General features: G+C 33.2%; 1 protein-coding gene across 2 annotated transcripts; it reads right to left on the bottom strand.

Moving 5' to 3' along the window:
• Nucleotides 1-3,659: 3,659 nt before the first annotated feature.
• On the bottom strand, nt 3,660-7,640 carry LOC117924045. Of its 2 annotated transcripts, XM_034842594.1 has the most exons (4): nt 7,236-7,640; nt 6,390-6,527; nt 4,793-4,894; nt 3,662-3,962 (listed from the first exon to the last, which is right to left on the bottom strand). In XM_034842594.1, the coding sequence occupies exons 1-4, from the start codon at nt 7,614-7,616 to the stop codon at nt 3,864-3,866; spliced, it is 720 nt and encodes a 239-aa protein (XP_034698485.1). In that variant the 5' UTR covers nt 7,617-7,640; the 3' UTR covers nt 3,662-3,863. The 2 variants fall into 2 exon arrangements, with proteins under 2 accessions (XP_034698486.1, XP_034698485.1); XM_034842595.1 differs by lacking the exon at nt 6,390-6,527 and having other exon boundaries at nt 3,660-3,962.
• Between the last annotated feature and the right edge of the window lie 12,695 nt (nt 7,641-20,335).

Raw genomic sequence — 20,335 nt, forward strand, 5'->3', positions numbered from 1 at the left:
TCTTGCATTGTATATGACTTGAACGCATTAGGAGTTACTAGAATTTCCTTACATGTAGATGATTCATAACCTATTCATAGACTTAGACAATCTATTTGAGGTTGTAGTACCCCATCTTTTAATTTGAGGGATAGCTACTCTTGGCTATTGGGATATCCCATGGTGAGTACACTAGTGTGTACAATTACACATTGGATATAACCTACAATGAGTCATAATATAAGACTATCGGGTAATCATAATTTCACCAAGCTACCATACTATATTATCTCTTAACGTCAAGAGAGTATTAAGCTTGTGCCAAAGTTAGGAGTGACGTTAACCTATAGGTGAGATCTTAAAGTGATCATATATTCTTTATGGATTAGGTCCCTATTGATGGAAGTTGGTAGCAATAGGTATTCTCAATAGAGACATTATGACATCTCACAGACTTTGAGATAGTGTATCCCCTTAGGTGATTCTAAGGACATGTGATCATAAAATCTAAGTAACTATAGCAATTCCGTTAATGGAATTTAACATGTGCTCTTTGTAAGTTAAATTATGTCATTTGATCACATAATAGGAGGTTTTGCAGGAGAAATTTGAGGCATTTGCAACATTTGAAATTTATAAAGCACTTGTTGAGAAAGAAGTTGGCAACCCAACAAAAGTATTGTGCATTGATCATGTTAAAGAGTACATTCCACAAGAATTTGCAATTTTTTGTGAAATGGATAGGATTAAAAGGCAACTTACAAAAGCCTACACACCTCAACAAAATGGAGCTTGCAAAAGGAAAAATCACACAATTCTCAATATAGTGTGAAGCCTTTTGACAATGAGTGACATTCCAAAAAGCTTTTAGCCTAAAGCTATCAATTGGAGCATTCATATTTTGAATAGAAGTCCTTCACTTGCTATTCAAAATATGACACCAAAGGAAGCATGGAGTGAACAAAGACGAGGAGTAGATCATTTCAAAAATTTTAGGTGTATTGCATATGCCCATATTCCATATGAGAAGAGGAAGAAGTTACATGACAAAGGATAAAAATGCATTGTTCTTGATGTTAGTAATCAATCAAAAGCTTATAAGCTACATAATCCTACCACCAAGAAAATTGTTATCAACCATGATGTTTTTTATGAAGAGAGGTTCTAACCATGGAACAACAACATGTTGAACCGCAAATTCCTGTTGATCTTGATGGAAAAGTTGAAGATGGAAGACAACAGTTGGTGGAGAATGATCAACAACCAATAGTTGCTCAAGATGAGCAACACCCAGAATGTGCTATAAGAAAGTCTATATGGATGACTAATTATGAGGTAACTAGGATTGACTAATCTAAGGACCCACTTAAACATTTTCCTCTATTTTCATATTGTGATCCTACAAATTTTAAGAGGTTTTCAAAGAGTAAAATGGAGGAAGGCAACGGATGATGAAATTCTAACTATTGAAAGAAACAACACTTGGAAGTTAACTGATCTTCTAAGAGAGCACAAGACAATTGGTGTCAGGTGGGTGTACAAAACAAAATTGAAGGAGAATGGTAAAGTTGACAAGCACAAGGCATGCCTAGTAACTAAGTCTATAAGCAAGAATTTGGTGTAGATTATAAAGAAGTTTTTGCTCCTATTGCTAGACATGACACAATCAGATTGGTAATTGCATTGGCAACTCAAAACTCATGGCCCATCTTCCACTTAAATGTGAAATTGAGATTTTTACATGGTGATCTACAAGAATAGGTATTTACCAATCAACCTCTTGGTTATGTAAAGCTTGAAAGTGAGCATAAAGTGTATAAATTTAAATAAATAAATAAGGCACTTTGTGGACTAAAACAAGCTCTAAGAGCTTGATATAGTCATATAGATTCTATTTTTTCTAAGGAAGAATTTCAAAAATGTTCGTATGAGCATACACTTTTTACAAAGATTGGAGATGGAGAAAAAAATGCTCATAGTTTGCTTGTATATAGAATGATTTAATTTACAATGGAAGTTATTATGATATGCTTGAAAATTTTAAGCAATCTATGATGCCTAAGTTTGAAATGATTGATCTAGGAATGATGCATTATTTTCTTGTCATAGAAGTGGTTCAATCCCCTATTGGTATTTTTATTTCTTAGAAGAAATATGTGCAAGAAATTTTAAACAAGTTTCCCTTTAAAAAATTGTAATTCAACAAGCACACCCATAGAAGACAAGTTTGAGGCTTGAGAAAGATCCTGGAGGAAGGAATGTTAATAGCACTCTTTACAAGTAGATCATAGGGAGTCTAATGTATTTAATAGCAACTTGGCCAGATTTGATGCATGTTGTTAGACTTATTAGCAAGTACATGGAGCACCTAAATGAGATGCATTTTCTAGCTACCAAGAGAATTTTTCGTTACTTAAAAGGTATTATTGATTTCGGGTTGCTCTATAAGAAATGAGGAAAATCATATTTGATGGGCTTTACTAATAGTGATTTTGCTAGAAATATAGATGATAGAAGAAACACTTCATGGCATGTTTCTATGTTGGGATCAGGGTCGTTTCATAGTCATTAAAGAAGTAGCAAATTGTCACTCTATCAACCATTGAAGCAGAGTATGTAGCTACAACTTCATGTGCTTATCAAGCTATTTGGTTGAGGAAAATTCTTGAAGAACTTCATTTCAAGCAAGAAAGGCCTACTTCTATTTTTTGTGACAATAGCTCAGTTATTAAGCTCTCAAAGAATCATGTTATACATGGAAGAAGAAAACATATAGATATGAAGTATCACTTTTTGCGTGACCTCACAGAGGATGGAATAATTGATCTTATATTTTGTAGGAGTGAATACCAAATTGCTAATTTATTCACCAAGTCCCTCAAGTTAGCATCGTTTGTGAAGTTTAGAAAGTTGCTTGGTGTATGAAAATTGGAAGATCTAGTGTGAAGAAGAGTGTCTCATAGCTAGAATATTAAACTAAGTGTTTGTAAACATCAGTTTAAGAGAGGGATTGTTGAAAGAGTCAAAAGTCTTCACGTGGTCTATTACTATTTGTCTTATTCTTTAGGTATTTGTTTTCTTTATTTGTTGCAGATTGTGGTTTGTTTTTAGCTAGTTAATAGGAGGTCACTTTATGCACATCTAGTTTGTTGTTATGTTATTGTTTTACACATTGGCATAAAGCCTATGTAAAGGCTATTGATTAATGAATGAAACACAACAGAACATCACTTTTCTTCCAATCTTACTTTTGCTTTATCAGTTGTTTGTCTTCTTTTAAATTTGTATTTAGTTTGTAACAAAGTTAACTATTGCAAAGTCAATTTTAACTTTAAGTTATGATATTAAATTATTTTACCATATATGCTTAATTTACTTAATAACTTTAAGTTAATTTACCAAACACCCTCTAAGTTATAAATAAATTTTTCCTTGATAGGTTTAAGCAAAAGATACATGAAACTAGATACTTGTTCGATGTTGTAAAATGACTAATCAATTAATAGAAAGATGTCCATTTGAATTTATAACAACTGTTTGAGGTTAATTATAACTAATACTCTCATAGTATTCCCGCTTCAAACTCTATTCTTTGAAATCTAAGTGGAGCCATGGTTTTTTTTATTCTGGTGTGTAACAATTGATGGCTTCAAAAAAAAGTGGAGAAATAACAAATATTTCATATTTCATATTTCATAGAGGATCTAATAGAAACAAAGCATAAAGAAATTTTTATGAAAATCCTAAAAATTTTGGATTCTCTCTTCGATTGTTGCATGAAATTATTAGATTAAAACCTCAGACACAACACAAACCCAAAACACAATTGAACAATTAATTTTCAGTCAAAGATGCAATTATTCTGCCCTTGGGTGAATAGTCTTTCATCCAAGTTTTGGAGATGCATCTAGGATATCAATGTATTTCTGAAAGCATTCCTTTGCCTTGACATCATTTTTATACCACATGGCATATACAATACCCTGCAAAAGTAAATTCTATCAATAGACTTGAATTGAAGCATAAAATTTGATTGAAAAAATAAGTTGGGAATTTTAATAATTAACAAAAAAGATAAAATCCCATGAGAGAATTATTTTTTAAGTTTATTACCTTACTTATGTTTCACTAGGTCTAGCAAAATATTTGGTCAAATAAATAGCTTGGGAACTTCAATGAAGTTTATTTAGATGAAGTCATATTTGTAAACTGTGCTGCAAGGAGAGAACTTTTTACCAACTCAATCATAGTTTAAAAGTTTGGTTTTATGGAAGATGTATATATATATATAAAAGATTATAAGTGATGTTTGTTTGTTTGTTTTACTTAAATATAAATAGAACTTAATTTCACTTAACTCTAAATACAACTTAATAATTTTAAGTATTTAGTCATTTGTTTTTTATTATTTTATTTTTGTTAAGTATTGAAGATTAATAGGGTAAAAGTTATATTAAGATTGTGTTTTGGTTATTTCAAAAATTATTTTTAACATTAAACAAAAAATCGAATATTTTAACATTTTTTATTCATTCAAAAAAATTTTAAAATAAAAAATTAATTAATTAATTAAAAGCAAACAATTGAAAATCTGAAAATAAATTTTATTCAACAGTAAGTTAAAAAAAAAAAAAAAAAATCAAATACCTCCTACGATTGAACTTCTAAATGGGAATGAAAGGATGAGAGGTGAAATCTATCCATTTCCTGGATAATTTGTAACACCTAACACTAAAAGCTTTCACTTAACACTTAAAGTTTTGCTTATGCTAGTCTAGTTGATAATTAAAACTTTCTTCAACAATTAACAAACCTTGTAAAGATGATATCTTTGGTCTGTCCTAAAGTAGCGACTATAGTATATTTCTTTCTTAGAAAGATCTTCACAATGCCTGCTAGCTTCATCATATTTTCCCTGTAAGAGAATAAATATTTTCATTTAAGAAACAAGGAAAACAGAAAAGATGAGTGAACATGCCAAAGTAGTGAAGGGCTAAAGTATTGAAGGCTTTTATATCACAAAAGTTATGCAAGGTGAGGTTAAAGGTAAAAACTTTGATGTAGAACCCCTTTTGCTTTCCATTTGAATATATATAATTAGGGCGAATCTACATGTGCCCCACAAATATTTGATCATACCTACTAGTTGTTTTACTTTTTTAAAAGGTAAAAATAGCTATGTGAAATTGTGTAACTATTCTCATGTTCTTCCTCTTACCCAAACCTAGCTCTAATCTCATGTTCTTCCCTTCCTCTCCTCCACCTTTTGACTTCCCAATTTCATTTTATTCCTCTTTCATCTCATTTTTCTTCTCCATTTTGATTTTGAAAAATTAAATAAAAAAACAAAAGTAATGAGAAAGGGAGCGGTCATGGTCGCAAGATCATGGGTGACTCGGGTTGTAACTTGGGTAAGTTGATCGAGTTTATAACTAACGTGAGTCCAATTCGAATTAAGAAACAATCAACAAAAACTTATTCCAACCCGACTTCTAACCCGATGTACTCAAGCTAAGTGCAACCCAACCTTATTTCTTTAAGTGTTTGTGGAGTTTGAGTTGGTAAGGTTAGAGCTAGGTTGGTCGAGTCAATTGGATTGCTTAGTTCAAAATCCATCTAAAATGTTTTTTAAAAAAAAAATTTCTATATATTTATATGAAAATTTAAATAGTAAATATGATAAAATTTCAAAATAATCTAAAAATGTAAAAATAAATTTACATATCTTTGAAATAACATATATTATAATATAATTTGATATTTAAAAAAATCTAAAAAGAAAATGAATATTATTATATACGATAATATACATTATAAATATGGTAAAAACATTAAATCAAATTCAAGTTATGCTCAGGTTGTTTGAACTTTGTTCCGACCCCAAGCTAAATTGAGTTTAGGTTGAGAAAAACTTAATTCAAATTCAACCTTAGTATTGAAAATGATTATCTAAGCTCACTTAAACTTCAAGTTGGGTTCAAATTGGATCAAGCCAACCTGCCCAAGTTGCACCCTTATGGCCAACTATGGATGCATGCTTTGTCCTTGGGGAAGAGGAATTTGATGAAAAAGACGAGCAATAAAGAAGGGAAAGAAAATAAAAGCCATGGTTTGGATTTGATGAAATGAAGAAAACTAGAATACTTGCATAATTTTACAAGTCTGATTTTGTTTTACAGGGAGGGTGTCTTTTTTATTTTACGCCTACCTAATTTTTACCTTTTTCTTCAAATTAAAAAAATGTAAAAATATCCCTTTTTATTCTTAGTCTTTTTTTGGACCAACCTCTATTGTTCAAACCCGAATATAAAGCCCACGGGGCAGGCCGCCGGTGTATGATCATTAGCTGCAAGGCTGATAAAATGTTATTAATTTTATTTAATAAGAGTCGGAAAAATTATGTTACGTACCCGATTGATATGAATCCTTATTAGTTCCATTTGTACATTGTAAGCTTCTTCTGGGTTTTCCATGAATGTGTTCTTCAATTGTTCATCAATTTTGGAGGGTGCCACTCCACGATCCATTTGATCTATAAACCTATTGGCCTGTAAGTGTAAATGTGAATTAGAAGAATGCTATTCAGGTCAAATGAGTGCGCGATATTGTTTTACTGAGCAAATTCACATAACAAACAGTCATCATTTTGTAAATATATATGTCGTTCTATGCCATTGAGTGTGAAACTGTTCAGTTCCGTACACCAATTTAGTTTATGCATGAAACCTTTTTTTTCTTTTTTGGGAAAAACATGCTATCATGATTGGTTTTGCCCTACCACAATTAACCTCAAGCTAGCATACATGGAATTGACTCTTAGGTTACATTTGGTTCTTGAAAAATACTATAAAAAAAATATTAAAGAAAATTATTTTCTTATATTTGATTTTATTCTGAAAGTACCAAAAAAAAAAATCAACTTATATATTTTAAAATTATTTATCTTTATTTATAAGAGTTAAAATAAATTAAATAAATTTGGAATAACATATAAAAATAATTTATTAATTTGATATTTTTTCACTCTTTTTTTATGTACTTTTTCTCTTTATTTTCTTCCCCTTGCACTCTCTCTCAAATTTTTCAGGACCAAAAATTATGACTATGTTAAACCATCCATAAACAATACGGATTAAGGTTCATTCCAATAAATTTGATGGCCTAAGCTTGATCCCAAGCCTAGCCTCTTCCATATTCAATATAAATTACTATAGATGTGCATGACAAAAGTTACAATATTGGGTAGAGAAGAGAACCTTATTGGTAGCAGTCTCTGCACCCCATGGAGAACCAATCGGCGGAAATGCATGGGCTTTATGCTTCATTGTGTAACTGCAGCCAATGATCCCAAGTACACAAGCCATAGCCAAAGAGACCCGTACTGTACCTCTTGCAATATTGTTATCACCTTTATCGTTTGTTGCAGGCCTCGAAAATCCATTGCTCCCATTGGTGGCGCAAGTTATGGGACTAGGGATGTGTCTAATGGGGCCGCTCCTGGAACTCTTAGAAAGAGAAAGGGAAGAAGGGTGAAAACTGAAATGGGGTTTGTTAGCCCTTGAAAAATTCACAGTCGAAGGCACACGAAGGGGCAGACTGGACAGGCTGCAATACCGAAGACAAAATGAGGAGTCCATGGAAGTGTTTGTGCTTTAGGAAGCTACAGCATACTGTTAATAATTATTAAGTGCACTCGGATTCATACATGGCTTATATACAACAGAAAAAAGAAATAAGAAATGGCCCTACATGCATAGAGAGAATAAAGCTAAATCATAAATGGTCCTACACGGTATGAGAATAAAGCTTGTCTTTCAAGGGAAGTAAGGTATTGTTTTTTAGTGCTTTAGACAAATCTTAACTTGTGGGCATGGTATCTTCTGCATGCCTGTCTGTTGGGGAAAGGCATTTCATGCACTAAATGTTCGACATTAATTAGTTCTCTGACCAGCGCGGATTCACATCGATTTAATTATCTTGCATTTGATGCCACAAAAATACAATGTCCGTGTAAAACTGGCATTCTTGACTTATATATACACTCACCAAATTCAACTCAACAAACATACCTCCCACTCTACATGTAGTGGTATCCAACGCCCCTTGCAAGATGAGATGTTAACCTTTTAGACATTTGACCAAAATACAAGAGGTTTTAATCAAATTGTGCTCACAAGATACGATATAATAAGGAATTTGCAAGGGCTTGGCTGGGATGGGCTCAGACCATTATAGGCTTTATAGCTTTGGGTTTGGGTTTGCTTGGCTTAGGAGGGCACTAATCCTAACCCTGACAATTTAATAACATTTGGCTCTTTTTACTTATAAACATGTTGCAAGGTATTCGTTTCGGGCCATTGCCCCTTCAATTTTGTGAACTTGATTTAGCTACTTATGCCACTAGTCCATAATCAGAAACAGCGGTATTAGCCAATTCCTATCCATTTAGGTGATGATTGTGAAAATGAAAAATAAAATAAATAAATAAAATAAAACTCTTTATAAGGTCATCATTTTTGGACAGAGGCCTAATCATTTGTTAATATAACTTTGATATATATTTTACATGACGTCATAAAAACTTTAAAACTTTTAAATATGTTCATCCTACAATTTTAAAAAATTCAAGACACCCTTCCTATTATTTTCTCCCTATACTCGTCTTTTTCTTCCTTTATCTCTCAATCTATGTCTTCTCAACCACAAACTTTAGTTACAAATCATCTTATTTGAAGTTTATTTAATATAAAAAGACTATTATAACTATGTTCATAGCTAATTTCATTTTTTTTTTTTTTTGTATTTTGTTTGAATCCATACAACATGGAACATGAAAATCTTTTAGGGTTTTATAATTTTTAATAAAAAAAACTTGTTGTAAAAATGGTTGAAAAACAATTAGGAATAATGTAGGTATGATTTAGAAGTGAGAAATCATGAAAAATTGTAATGTAAATGGAGGAAAAATTAAAAAAAAAAAAAAAACATTGGAATTCATGCTCTCCGATCCTAGAAAGTCAAACATAATTGAGATGTCCAATCCTTCACTTCTGGACATTTCAACTATAATCATGAGTAATGGACATCTGAGCTATGTCTAGTCTTAGAGGACAGGACACCACAAGTTCTAATTTTATTTTTTTTCTTTATTTGTGTTGAAGAGTACGTCATGGATTTCAGCAAATGGCGTTTATGTCCTAAAAAAATTCATTAAAATGGTGGATGTAAACAGGGAGAAAAATGTCGGGATATATTAACGATATATCGTATATCGGAAGGTTTTAACACGATAAATCATGGTGATATATCAGAAATGAGAAATGTCGATAAATATCACCAAAAAATCACTGATATATCGGTGATATATCGGTTGGAGGTGATAAATCATTAATTTTTTTCATTAATTTGTTGTCACAAAAAAAAAAAAATCTCCAATATTTCTTCAATTTATCGCCGATTTTTCTGCAAAAAGAAAACGCCCTCCTCTGCCCAAACTGCCTGCCCCTCTGCCCAAGCTCCCTTTCCCCAGCCAATCTCCTGCTCGGGCTCCATTCCCCACTTTGCCTATATACAAGACCTCCATGGTTCCACCTGCCCCTCTGCCCAGGCCTATCAGTCTACCCAAGCTCCTCTTCTCCAACTAGTCTCCTACCCGGGCTCCATTCCCCACTTTGCCCATATATAAGACCTCCATTCCCCTTTGTTAATTTTAACCAAACGTGTATATTAAAAGTAAGCACAAAAGAATATTTTTGAAAACAAATTAATTATAATTATTATAAAAAATATATAAAAATTATCATCATAATTTTTTTCATAATATTTTTAATATTATTAATAGATTAATTAAATATTAAAAAATTATAGATATATTATCATTTATTTTATATCATTTAATATAATTAAATTAAATGAATCATATATTTAATATTAAATATATTTTAAAATTAAATATATTATAATTAAATATTATAACATTATTATAAAATAATATTTGATGTAATTTAATAATAAATGTACACTTATAAAATTCGTATTTTTATCGATGCATACGATATTATTATCAAATATAATAAATCATATTATACTTATATCAAATTATTTAATAAAACAACTTAAAAATATCATTATACTTCTAATTACATTTTTATGAAGTTTTTCTTATATTTTATAAATTTCTATCAATTTAGGCTTATCGATATTTTTTTCCAAAATATCCGTCGATATATCTCTGATATATCTGATATATCTCCGATATATCCGATATATCCTCGATATATCCGTAAAATCAAAGTACCGATATATCCGTAATTACTGATATTTTCATCGTTGGATGTAAAGAGGGTTTAGGTGATGCTTTATAAAATCCCTGTCTCTTTATATATATATATATATATATATATATATATATATGCATATAGATGAGAAAATTTTGTTGTGTAGTGAACACCTTGAACATAATGTAAAGTGTAACAAAATTGCAATGGATATAAAGAAAAAACCCCTTTGTCATGAGGCAGTACTTGCACATGATTATACAACTTATTGACTTAAAATGAACTTAACAGCTACAAACAAACAATTCTGCCCCAAGCGCTCAAACATAAGCACATGCCACATGTACTATTCAAAACACTCCACCCCGCACCCAAACAGCCGTATCAAGCTCCCCACTCTAGAGGGCCTAAATGAATGACTCTAAAGATTGCGCCTACAACAGGCAATGAAGAGGCTTGGAGAATGCCAATGATGAACAACTACATGGAATTGGTTGTTTTCACTTCTTTAGCACATATGTTTTTGTAGAGTTTGCCAATTATCAAGTGACAAGTGGCAGGGCTATTGACTAAGCTCAACTAGCAAACAATAAAGCTGGTTGAGAAAATAACGGATGGCAGCATTTGTTAGTTAGTTAAAGGTTTGTGATTGATATAAAAGGTGCAGTCTCGGGAAAACTAAAAAAGGGGCATTCAGTTGTATAGAACAGAGAGCAAGAAATCAAGAGAGCTTTGCAAATCCATAACCATAGGTCTATTTAGGTTATCTTGTATAGAAAGAAACAGAGGTGAGGAGGGTTCTTGGGAAAAAGCTTGTAATTTCTTTGTTTTTTATTCTTGTGTAATCTCTGGTTGGCACAATTGAATAAAGGCTTTAAGAAATCAGTGTGGATGTAGATCAAGTTGATCGAACCACGATAAGTCTCTTGTGTTCTTGATCTTGGCTGATTGCATACCAGCTGTTTGATTTTATTCCTAAGAGAAGTTCTTACAAATTGGTTGTTTTTCCTTTTAGTTTTTGCTCTAACAGTCCCTAGTTCAAGGCTGGTTCTTCTTCAACAATTGGTATCAGAGCCTTTGGGTTATAATGGGGACTGCAAAGTTCGATGTAGAAAAGTTTACCAGCAAAAATGATTTCGAGTTATGGAGACTAAAGATGAGGGCACTGCTGGTTCAACAAGGGCTCTAAGATGCCCTACTTGGAGATAAAAACCTACCCAATACCATGCAAGAAAAGCAGAGAATAGAGCTGTTGGAGAAAGCTCACAGTGTTATCATTCTTTCTTTAGGTGATACTGTGTTGAGAGAGGTGGCCAAAGCAAAGTCTACAGCTGAGTTGTGGCTCAAGCTTGAGAGCCTATACATGACCAAGTCATTAGCAAATCGATTACATAAGAAGATCAAGTTATATACATTCAAGAAGACCCCGGGTATGTCAATTGAAGAGCATCTTGATCACTTCAATAAGATAATCTTAGATTTGGAAAATATTGATATCGCAGTATCAGATGAAGATAAAGCAATTTTGTTACTGACTTCTTTAAATGCATCATATACTAATATGAAAGAGGCCATAATGTATGGGAGAGACAGCCTGACCTTTGACGAGGTGCAATCCATTTTGCATGCTAGAGAATTACAGAAACAAGAAGAATCCAAGGAGGAGTCGAGTGAGGGTTTAAACATCAAGGGTAGATCTGAAAAACGAGAAAAGAAAGGCAAGAATTCAAAGTCCAGATCAAAATCCAAGACCAAGAAATTCAAGTGTTTTATTTGCCACAAGGAAGGGCACTTCAAGAAGGATTGCCCGGATAAAAGACAAAACACAGTTAAAAAAAAAAAAAAAAAACGTGAATGAGGGTGATGCTATTGTGATTTTGGATGGATATGACAGTGTTGAGGTGCTGAACGTGGTAGAGGTGGACTCGGGCAAGGAGTGGATACTTGATTCAGGGTGTTCTTTTCACATGTGTCCTATCAAAGCTTGGTTTGAAGACTTTAAAGAAGCTGATGGAGGTTATGTCCTGTTGGGCAATAATAAACATTACAAGATTCTTAGTACTAGTACTGTCATGATCAAGTACTATGATGGCATTGAAAGAGTTCTTGAAGATGTCAGGTATATACCCGAGTTAAAAAGGAACCTTATCTCACTTGGAATGTTGGACAAGTCAGGATATACATTCAAGTCAGAACCTAACTCTTTGAGAGTGGCTAAAGGTTCACTTACTGTCATGAAAGGGACAATAAAAAATGGGTTGTATACTCTTATAGGCCAGACTGTGACAGGCAAAGTTTCTACTATGCTGAAGGAGGATGTGGGGACAACCAAGCTACGGCATCAGAGGTTGGGTCACATCAGCCACAGGGGACTACAAGAGTTGGAGAAGCAAGGACTGGTGGGAAACTACAAGCTGACAGATTTGCCTTTTTGTGAACATTGTGTGTTTGGCAAGGCTACAAGGGTGAAGTTTGCCAAAGCAATACATGAAACACAAAACCAGCTGGACTACATACACTCTAACTTGTGGGGACCATCATGGCTACCATCAATAGGTGGAGCAAGGTACTTCTTAACCCTTATTGATGATTACTCTAGGAAAGTGTGGATTTATTTTCTTAAAAATAAAAGTGAGACCTTCCTAAAGTTCAAAGAATGGAAAATTCTTGTTGAAACTTAGACAGACAGAAAAGTGAAGAAGTTGAGAACAGATAATGGGCTTGAATTCCTATCAAATGATTTTAATTTATTTTGTCAAAAGGAAGGCATAGCTACACATAGAACTGTCAGATATACACCTCAACAAAATGGCCTAGCTGAGCGCATGAATAGGACCATTTTGGAGAGGGTGAGATGCATGCTGTCACATTTAGGGTTGTCAAAGGTTTTTTAGGTTGAGGTTGCAGAAACAGTTGTCCATTTGATCAACAAGAGCCCATCATCAGCATTACAATTCAAAACCCCTCAAGAAAAGTGGACTGGGAAAGCTGCAGATTATCAACATCTCAAAGTTTTTAGATGTACAACTTATGTACACACCAAAACAGATAAGTTAGAACCACGGGCTGTAAAGTGTATTTTCTTGGGGTATCCGAAAGGAGTTAAAGGTTACAAGTTGTGGATAGAAACACAAGGCAAATGGAAGTGTATAATTAGCAGAGATGTAACTTTTAATGAGCAAGATATGTCAAAACAAACTCCAGCCAAAGATGTGGAAGGGTCAGATCAGTTACAGTTTGAGGTGGAACATGAGACTTTGCAACTTGAAAAGTCTAAAGAGACTTCATCAAAGACAGTTCAAGAAGAAATTGTACATGAAAGACAAGATGAACCAACTCAAGGGCTAGAATCCTATAGTCTGGTAAGAGACAGGCAGAAAAGACAAGTCAAACCTCCCAAGAGATATGGCCAAGCTGAGATGATAGCATTTGCATTGAGTGTAGCTGAAGAAATAGTGGATATGGAGCCAAAAACATACCAAGAAGCCATCAATAGCAATGAGGCTGATCAGTGGGTAAAAGCTATACAAGAGGAGATGGATTCCTTAAGGAAAAATGAAACTTGGGAATTGGTCACTAAACCCAAGGACCGAAAGGCAGTAGGCTCCAAGTGGGTTTTCAAAAGAAAGCAAGGGACACTAAGGAATGAGGCTCCAAGGTACAAGGCAAGGTTGGTGGCTAAGGGGTTTTCATAAAAGGAGGGAGTTGACTACAATAAGATATTCTCTCCTGTAGTCAAACACAGTTCAATCCGATTGCTGTTGGCTTTTGTAGCTCATGAAGACTTGGAGTTGGATCAACTGGATGTGAACACATCATTCTTGCATGGAGAACTTGATGAGCTGATTTATATGCAACCACCCGAAGGCTTTGGGGAAGGAATCAAGGATAGTCAGGTATGTTTACTTAAGAAATCTCTTTATGGCCTAAAGCAATCACCTAGGCAATGGTATAAGAGATTTGATAAGTACATGCTGGATATTGGATTCAATCGGAGCAGCCATGATGGATGTGTATATTTTAAGCTAACTGAAGACAGCATGGTATATCTTTTACTATATGTGGATGACATGCTGGTGGCATGTAAGGAGAAAAGACACTTAGAGCAGGTCAAAGAGATGCTTAAGGTTGAATTTGAAATGAAAGATCTTGGTTCAGCCAAGAGGATTTTGGGAATGGAGATAGAAAGAGACAAGAGCAAGAGGGTACTTAGGCTTTCTCAAAATTCATACATCTCAAAGGTACTAAGCAGATTTGAGATGAATAATGTAAAGACAATGACTACTCCTCTAGGACAATATTTTAGACTTTCTATAACACAAGCACCTGAGACTCATGAAGAGAAAAGGTTTATGGAAATGATACCTTATGCTAGCATGGTGGGTAATGTGATGTACACTATGGTGTGTTCTCGGCCTGATCTTACATATGCGGTTAACATGATAAGTAGATACATGAGCTACCCTGGAAAGCCACATTGGCAAGCAGTAAAGTGGCTTTTTCAATACTTAGCTGGTACTAGAAGCTTGGGCCTAATTTATGGAGGTAATAGTCAGTTGGGAACTCAGTTACAAGGGTTTGTAGATGCTGATTATGCTGGGAACATTGACACTAGAAAGTCTCTTACTGGATATGTATTCACAGTGTTTGGAGAAGTAGTGAGTTGGAAGGCCAACCTTCAGTCAGTGGTAGCTCTCTCAACCACTGAAGCTGAATACATGGCAATGACAGAGGCTATGAAGGAGGCAATTTGGCTGAAGGGTTTTACAGAAGAATTGGCTATGTACAGAGGTAAAGTTGTTGTATATTGTGATAACCAAAGTACAATGCATTTAGCCAAGAATCAATCCTTCCACAAAAGGTCCAAACACATTGATGTAAGACTGCACTTTGTGAGAGATATCATTGCTGCAGGAGAGATTGGAGTTGGAAAAGTTCCTACTAAAGACAATCCATCTAACATGTTGACTAAGTCTCTAAATGTAACTAAGTTCAAACACTGTTTGAATTTGATCAACATGGGAGATTGCTGAAGACTTCCCATTAGGGAAAGTACTGAGACCTTAAGGTAGTTCAGACACTTGTCAACTTAATAGGTTGTCAAGGTGGAGTTTTGTAGAGTTTGTCAATTATCAAGTGACAAGTGGCAAGGCTGTTGACTAAGCTCAACTAACAAACAATAAAGCTGGCTGAGAAAATAACGGATGGCAGCCTTTGTTAGTTAGTTAGAGGTTTGTGATTGATATAAAAGGTGCAGTCTCGGGAAAACTAAAAATGGGGCATTTAGTTGTATAGAACAGAGAGCAAGAAATCAAGAGAGCTTTGCAAATCCATAACCATAGGTCTGTTTAGGTTATCTTGTATAGAAAGAAACAGAGGTGAGGAGGGTTCTTGGGGAAAAGCTTGTAATTTCTTTGTTTTTTATTCTTGTGTAATCTCTGGTTGGCACAATTGAATAAAGGCTTCAGGAAATCAGTGTGGATGTAGATCAAGTTGATCGAACCACGATAAGTCTCTTGTGTTCTTGATCTTGGTTGACTGCGTACCAACTGTTTGATTTTATTCCTAAGAGAAGTTCTTGCAAACTGGTTGTTTTTCCTTTTAGTTTATGCTCTAACACTCCCTAGTTCAAGGTTGGTTCTTCTTCAACAGTTTTCAACTCAACCAACTCCAGCCATGTTAATTTTTTACGAGTAGGGATAATTAATTTAATTTGTATTTTGGGTAGGGCTTAAACAAAAAATATTAACCCAAATTAGAGATGGGTATGATTTGGGTTAGAAGATTGGGAAATCCAAGCCTAACCTAAATCCAATCAATAGTATTGTACTAATTAATATCCATTTTATTTGTACTAAGATATATGAATACCAAGAGGTGGGTGAGTACATATATAGTCCAAGATGTTTATATCCAAGTTAAGAACTTATCTTAATTAATTAATTAATTATATATATGTGTGTGTTGGGGGGAGATACCCACGGAGTCTTAAAATAAAAAAAAATAAAAAATAAAAAATAAAAACAAAGGTAAAAAAACTATAGAAAAATACATTAAATATGAAAAGAAAATACACTTGCTCTCAAGAATCTTATACCGGTTAGTATGTACACGCATCTTTCACATCTATGACACAACACCTTATGTTTTTTAACGTAGCACCATAACGATGTGTTGAGGCTTGCCAATTAATGTACAACTATGCCTTTCTACTGAAATAACTTCCAAAAATAATCTTGAAATAACTTCTTAGTTTCCTTTATTTTTGGTTGTTTTCTTGTGTATTTTTCTGTGAATTTCCATGTTATTGCATTGTACATAGCTATTGCATTGTTCTAACACTCCTAGTACCTACTTAATTACCTTGATGAAAATAATCTTTTGACCACCTCAAACTTGATCATAATAGTGTAGACACAAGAAAATTAGTGTTAAGAATTAATGATATATAAACCAACCTAACTTGAAGAATTACCAATCTCCTCTTTTGATAATTTTATGACAAAATAAAGATTACAATGAATCCCCCAAAACTCTCAAAATATAACTCACTAAGCCCATAATGAATACAAGTCTTGACCACTATGCACTCATTTACAAAAATATTTCTACTAAGCTTCTCAAACAATTCTTTGTGGTTTCACCTGTAACTTCCACATATTTAGACATATCCTTGAAAGTGGGGAAAAAACAATAATAGTACGAATGATAAAGTACTACTCCCTCATTGTTGTCACAAAAATGAGTAGGAGGAAGTAAGATAATTTAGTAGAATAAACAGTGAAAACAAGAAGATGAAAATAGCATAGAAGGCACAATCATGACAAAAATAGATCAAATGCCTAATAACATATTCGTATCCACAATATTCCATCATTGGAACATGATACAATACAAAATGTTTAAACTGATAAACATATGCATCTAAAAAGAAATATCTCTCTGTCCCAGCCTAATTTAATCTTAACTAAAGACTGAAGATGGTCTTCTCTTGGTACACAATGAAATCAAGAAGAATAGAGACTAAACTGAAAATTTTGAATAGTGAAAATGTGGAAGACTCAAAGTAGAGGAGCCCTAGAGAGATGGATCAAACGAAGAATAGAGAGAGAAATTACAATGGCGAGACCTTTGTAAAAACCAATATAGGAAGGAAAAATGATAAGAAAATAAGGAAATGGTGAAAGAATAAATGTTAAAACACCTTTTAAGAGACCATAATTAGCACCCAATGAGTACCATATGAACGTCCTCATCATGTGAACCACTGTAGGAAGAAATTAATGGACTGTTCGAATGATCCATGCAAAAAAAGCCCATTCATGCTCCATTCCAATTTTTCAAACATCAAAAGCAATTTTCAAACGGTAGCACACCTAACTCTAAAATTTTGATAAAATCATGCAAATCTAAGGGATTATGATGACTTGATGAAGACATAATTTTATTCCTATCAATATGAGCCCACTTTTGTGCTTTCATTAAAATTGATTATGGTCCTATGCTTACACATTATCTCTTTACTATCAACTTTGTCTCAATTTTGTTTTATATTTTTCTTTTAATTTTAATTTAATTTGATTTTTTATTTTTATTACGTTTTTATACAGATAAATGCAACTTGTGGGCTTCCTAAAATATATACACATATTTTTATTTTAATTATAAATTTTTAAATATAACAATAAATACAACAACAATAATAACAATAATAAAGAAGAGAGAGAGAAAAAATGAGGGAGTTACCACATTGGTGGAGGGTCGGGGCCTCTCCCGATTCTATATGAAACCCATACTTGTCACCTTCATGGTCACTCCATTCTCACCTAAGTATCTCCACCCATCGAGAACATAAAGACTTCCTTTTCATCAACCATCATTCACATCTTAAGCCAACCCATACCCCTTATTAGAACCTCCCACACACAACAATGTCTTCACATCCCATCACACTCAACATAACAACTCTACACCTCACACATCTTTACCAATCGGCAACCCATGGGAGTGTTGTTTTTGGATCAATTACAGTTTTTTATATTTTAGGAATTGTGTCCCGTACAAATTATGAATTGTTTCTTTTAAGACTTAAGGGTCTATAAATAGGTCCACATGCTCTAGCCAAGGGATTGAAGTGGCTTTAGTCATTATTTATATAGAGAAAGCACTTTATTAAGTAAGAGCCTACCAATTTGATTTTGTAATTTTCTAATTTAAAGATTACTAGATTGATTATCATTGCTAGAGGACACAAGTAACAAATTCTTACTGAACCTTTTAAATATTATATCCCCTCTTTTATCTCTATTACTTTGGCTATTTTTTCTTTATATGCAGAGCTAGTTTGTTTAACATTTGGTGCCATTGAAGTCTTGTGGAATTAGGTCAAAGCATGACAAATTGTGGTTCTATCCAAAAATGTTTGTCATATATGGGGCTAGCTAAAAGAAAATTACAAAGATTTTGTCAATCAAAACTATGGTTACTACTGCAAAATTTAGGGTAGAGAAAATTTATGAGACTAATAATTTTGGAATATGTCGTTGCGAGTTGTTAGATATATGGTGTCAATAGGATTTGGATATCGCTTTGGAAGAAAAACCAAGGTATAGATGATAAAGAAAGGGCAAAGATCAATTTCTAAGCATGTAGTTCCATTCGTTTATATCTTGCTAAAAATTCATAAATACTTCATTATGAAATAGACATCAATAAAGAGTATGGAAAATTTATTGTATTTAAAGAAATTACTTTTTCATTTCCAATATTAACCACGTATGTCTATGAATGATCAAATACATGCCTTTGATAGGATCGTAGTAGATTTGTTGAATTTAGATGAGAATATTGGATATAAGAATAATGTCTAGCTTCTTACTATTAAATTCTCTTCCTAACGAGTGTGAATATCTTACCACCCCACCTTGCTTTGTGGTAAGGATAAGGTAATTTTTTATATTATGCAATAAAAAGGACCAAAAGGATCATAGAGATATGTCAGCAAAAACACTAATAGTGAGTGACTCCCAAAGTTGTAAATCTAGAAAATGAGACAAGTCTCAATTTAAAGGTAGACTTGTGAAAGAAGAATGGACCTTTAGTCTTTAAAAAAGGTATTAGAAGAAGAATTATCCTAAGCTAAAAAGAAAAAAAAAATTAAAGGCGAAAGGATGACTAATACTTATATGACCAAGTATGGAGATGATAATCAAATACTTTACTTTGGTTGGCTTACCCTTAATTGCTTCATAACCCATGTGAAAGGATTTTGGATACTAGATCCACTTATCACATGTGTCCCTACAAGGAGTGCTTTTTTTTTTAAGCTTTAAACAACTACAAGATGGACTTGTTTATATGAGCAATAATAATGCTTATGGCATAATAGGAATAGGTACCATCCAATTGAAGACTCATTTTAGATCAATTAAAACTTCAATAGAAGTTTAGTATGTTCCTGGTATGGAGAAATGCCTCATCTCATTACAAGTGTTTGGAATCTATAGGGTTTACTAATAATTTATACTACTTTCAAGGGAGAATAATTGTTAGATCAACAATTAAGCTGCTAAAGATGATGAAGAATTAGAAACTATAAGGCTATAGTATATGTATTTGCGAGATGCAGGTGAAAAGGTTTTATAGAATTTAGTGAAGCAAGGATTATTGAAGGAAAAAACTTGCAAACTAGAATTTTGTGAGCATTAAGTTTTTGGAAAGAAAAAAAAAGTAAAATTTGAGATTGCAACTCATTATTCTAAAGGCATATATATTAGATTATCTGCATATAGATGTTTGGGAACCAATCAAAGTATCTTCTTTGGGAGGCATGCTCTATTTTGTTTCTTTATTGATGACTTCTCTAGAAGGGTTTAGTTGTATGTCATGAAATGCAAGGATGAAGTTTTGGGGGTCTTTTTAAATGGGAAAAGATTATTGAAAATTATACTAGAAAGAATATCAAATGACTAGATCAAATAATGGTGGTGAATGCAAAAGTGACCTATCTTTCCAAGTATGTCAAAATGAGGACATTATTTTGCACTTCATAGTTAGATACACACCACAACTGAATGGGG

This window comes from Vitis riparia, chromosome 10 (assembly GCF_004353265.1).
Source record: "Vitis riparia cultivar Riparia Gloire de Montpellier isolate 1030 chromosome 10, EGFV_Vit.rip_1.0, whole genome shotgun sequence".
Taxonomy (NCBI): Eukaryota; Viridiplantae; Streptophyta; class Magnoliopsida; order Vitales; family Vitaceae; genus Vitis; species Vitis riparia.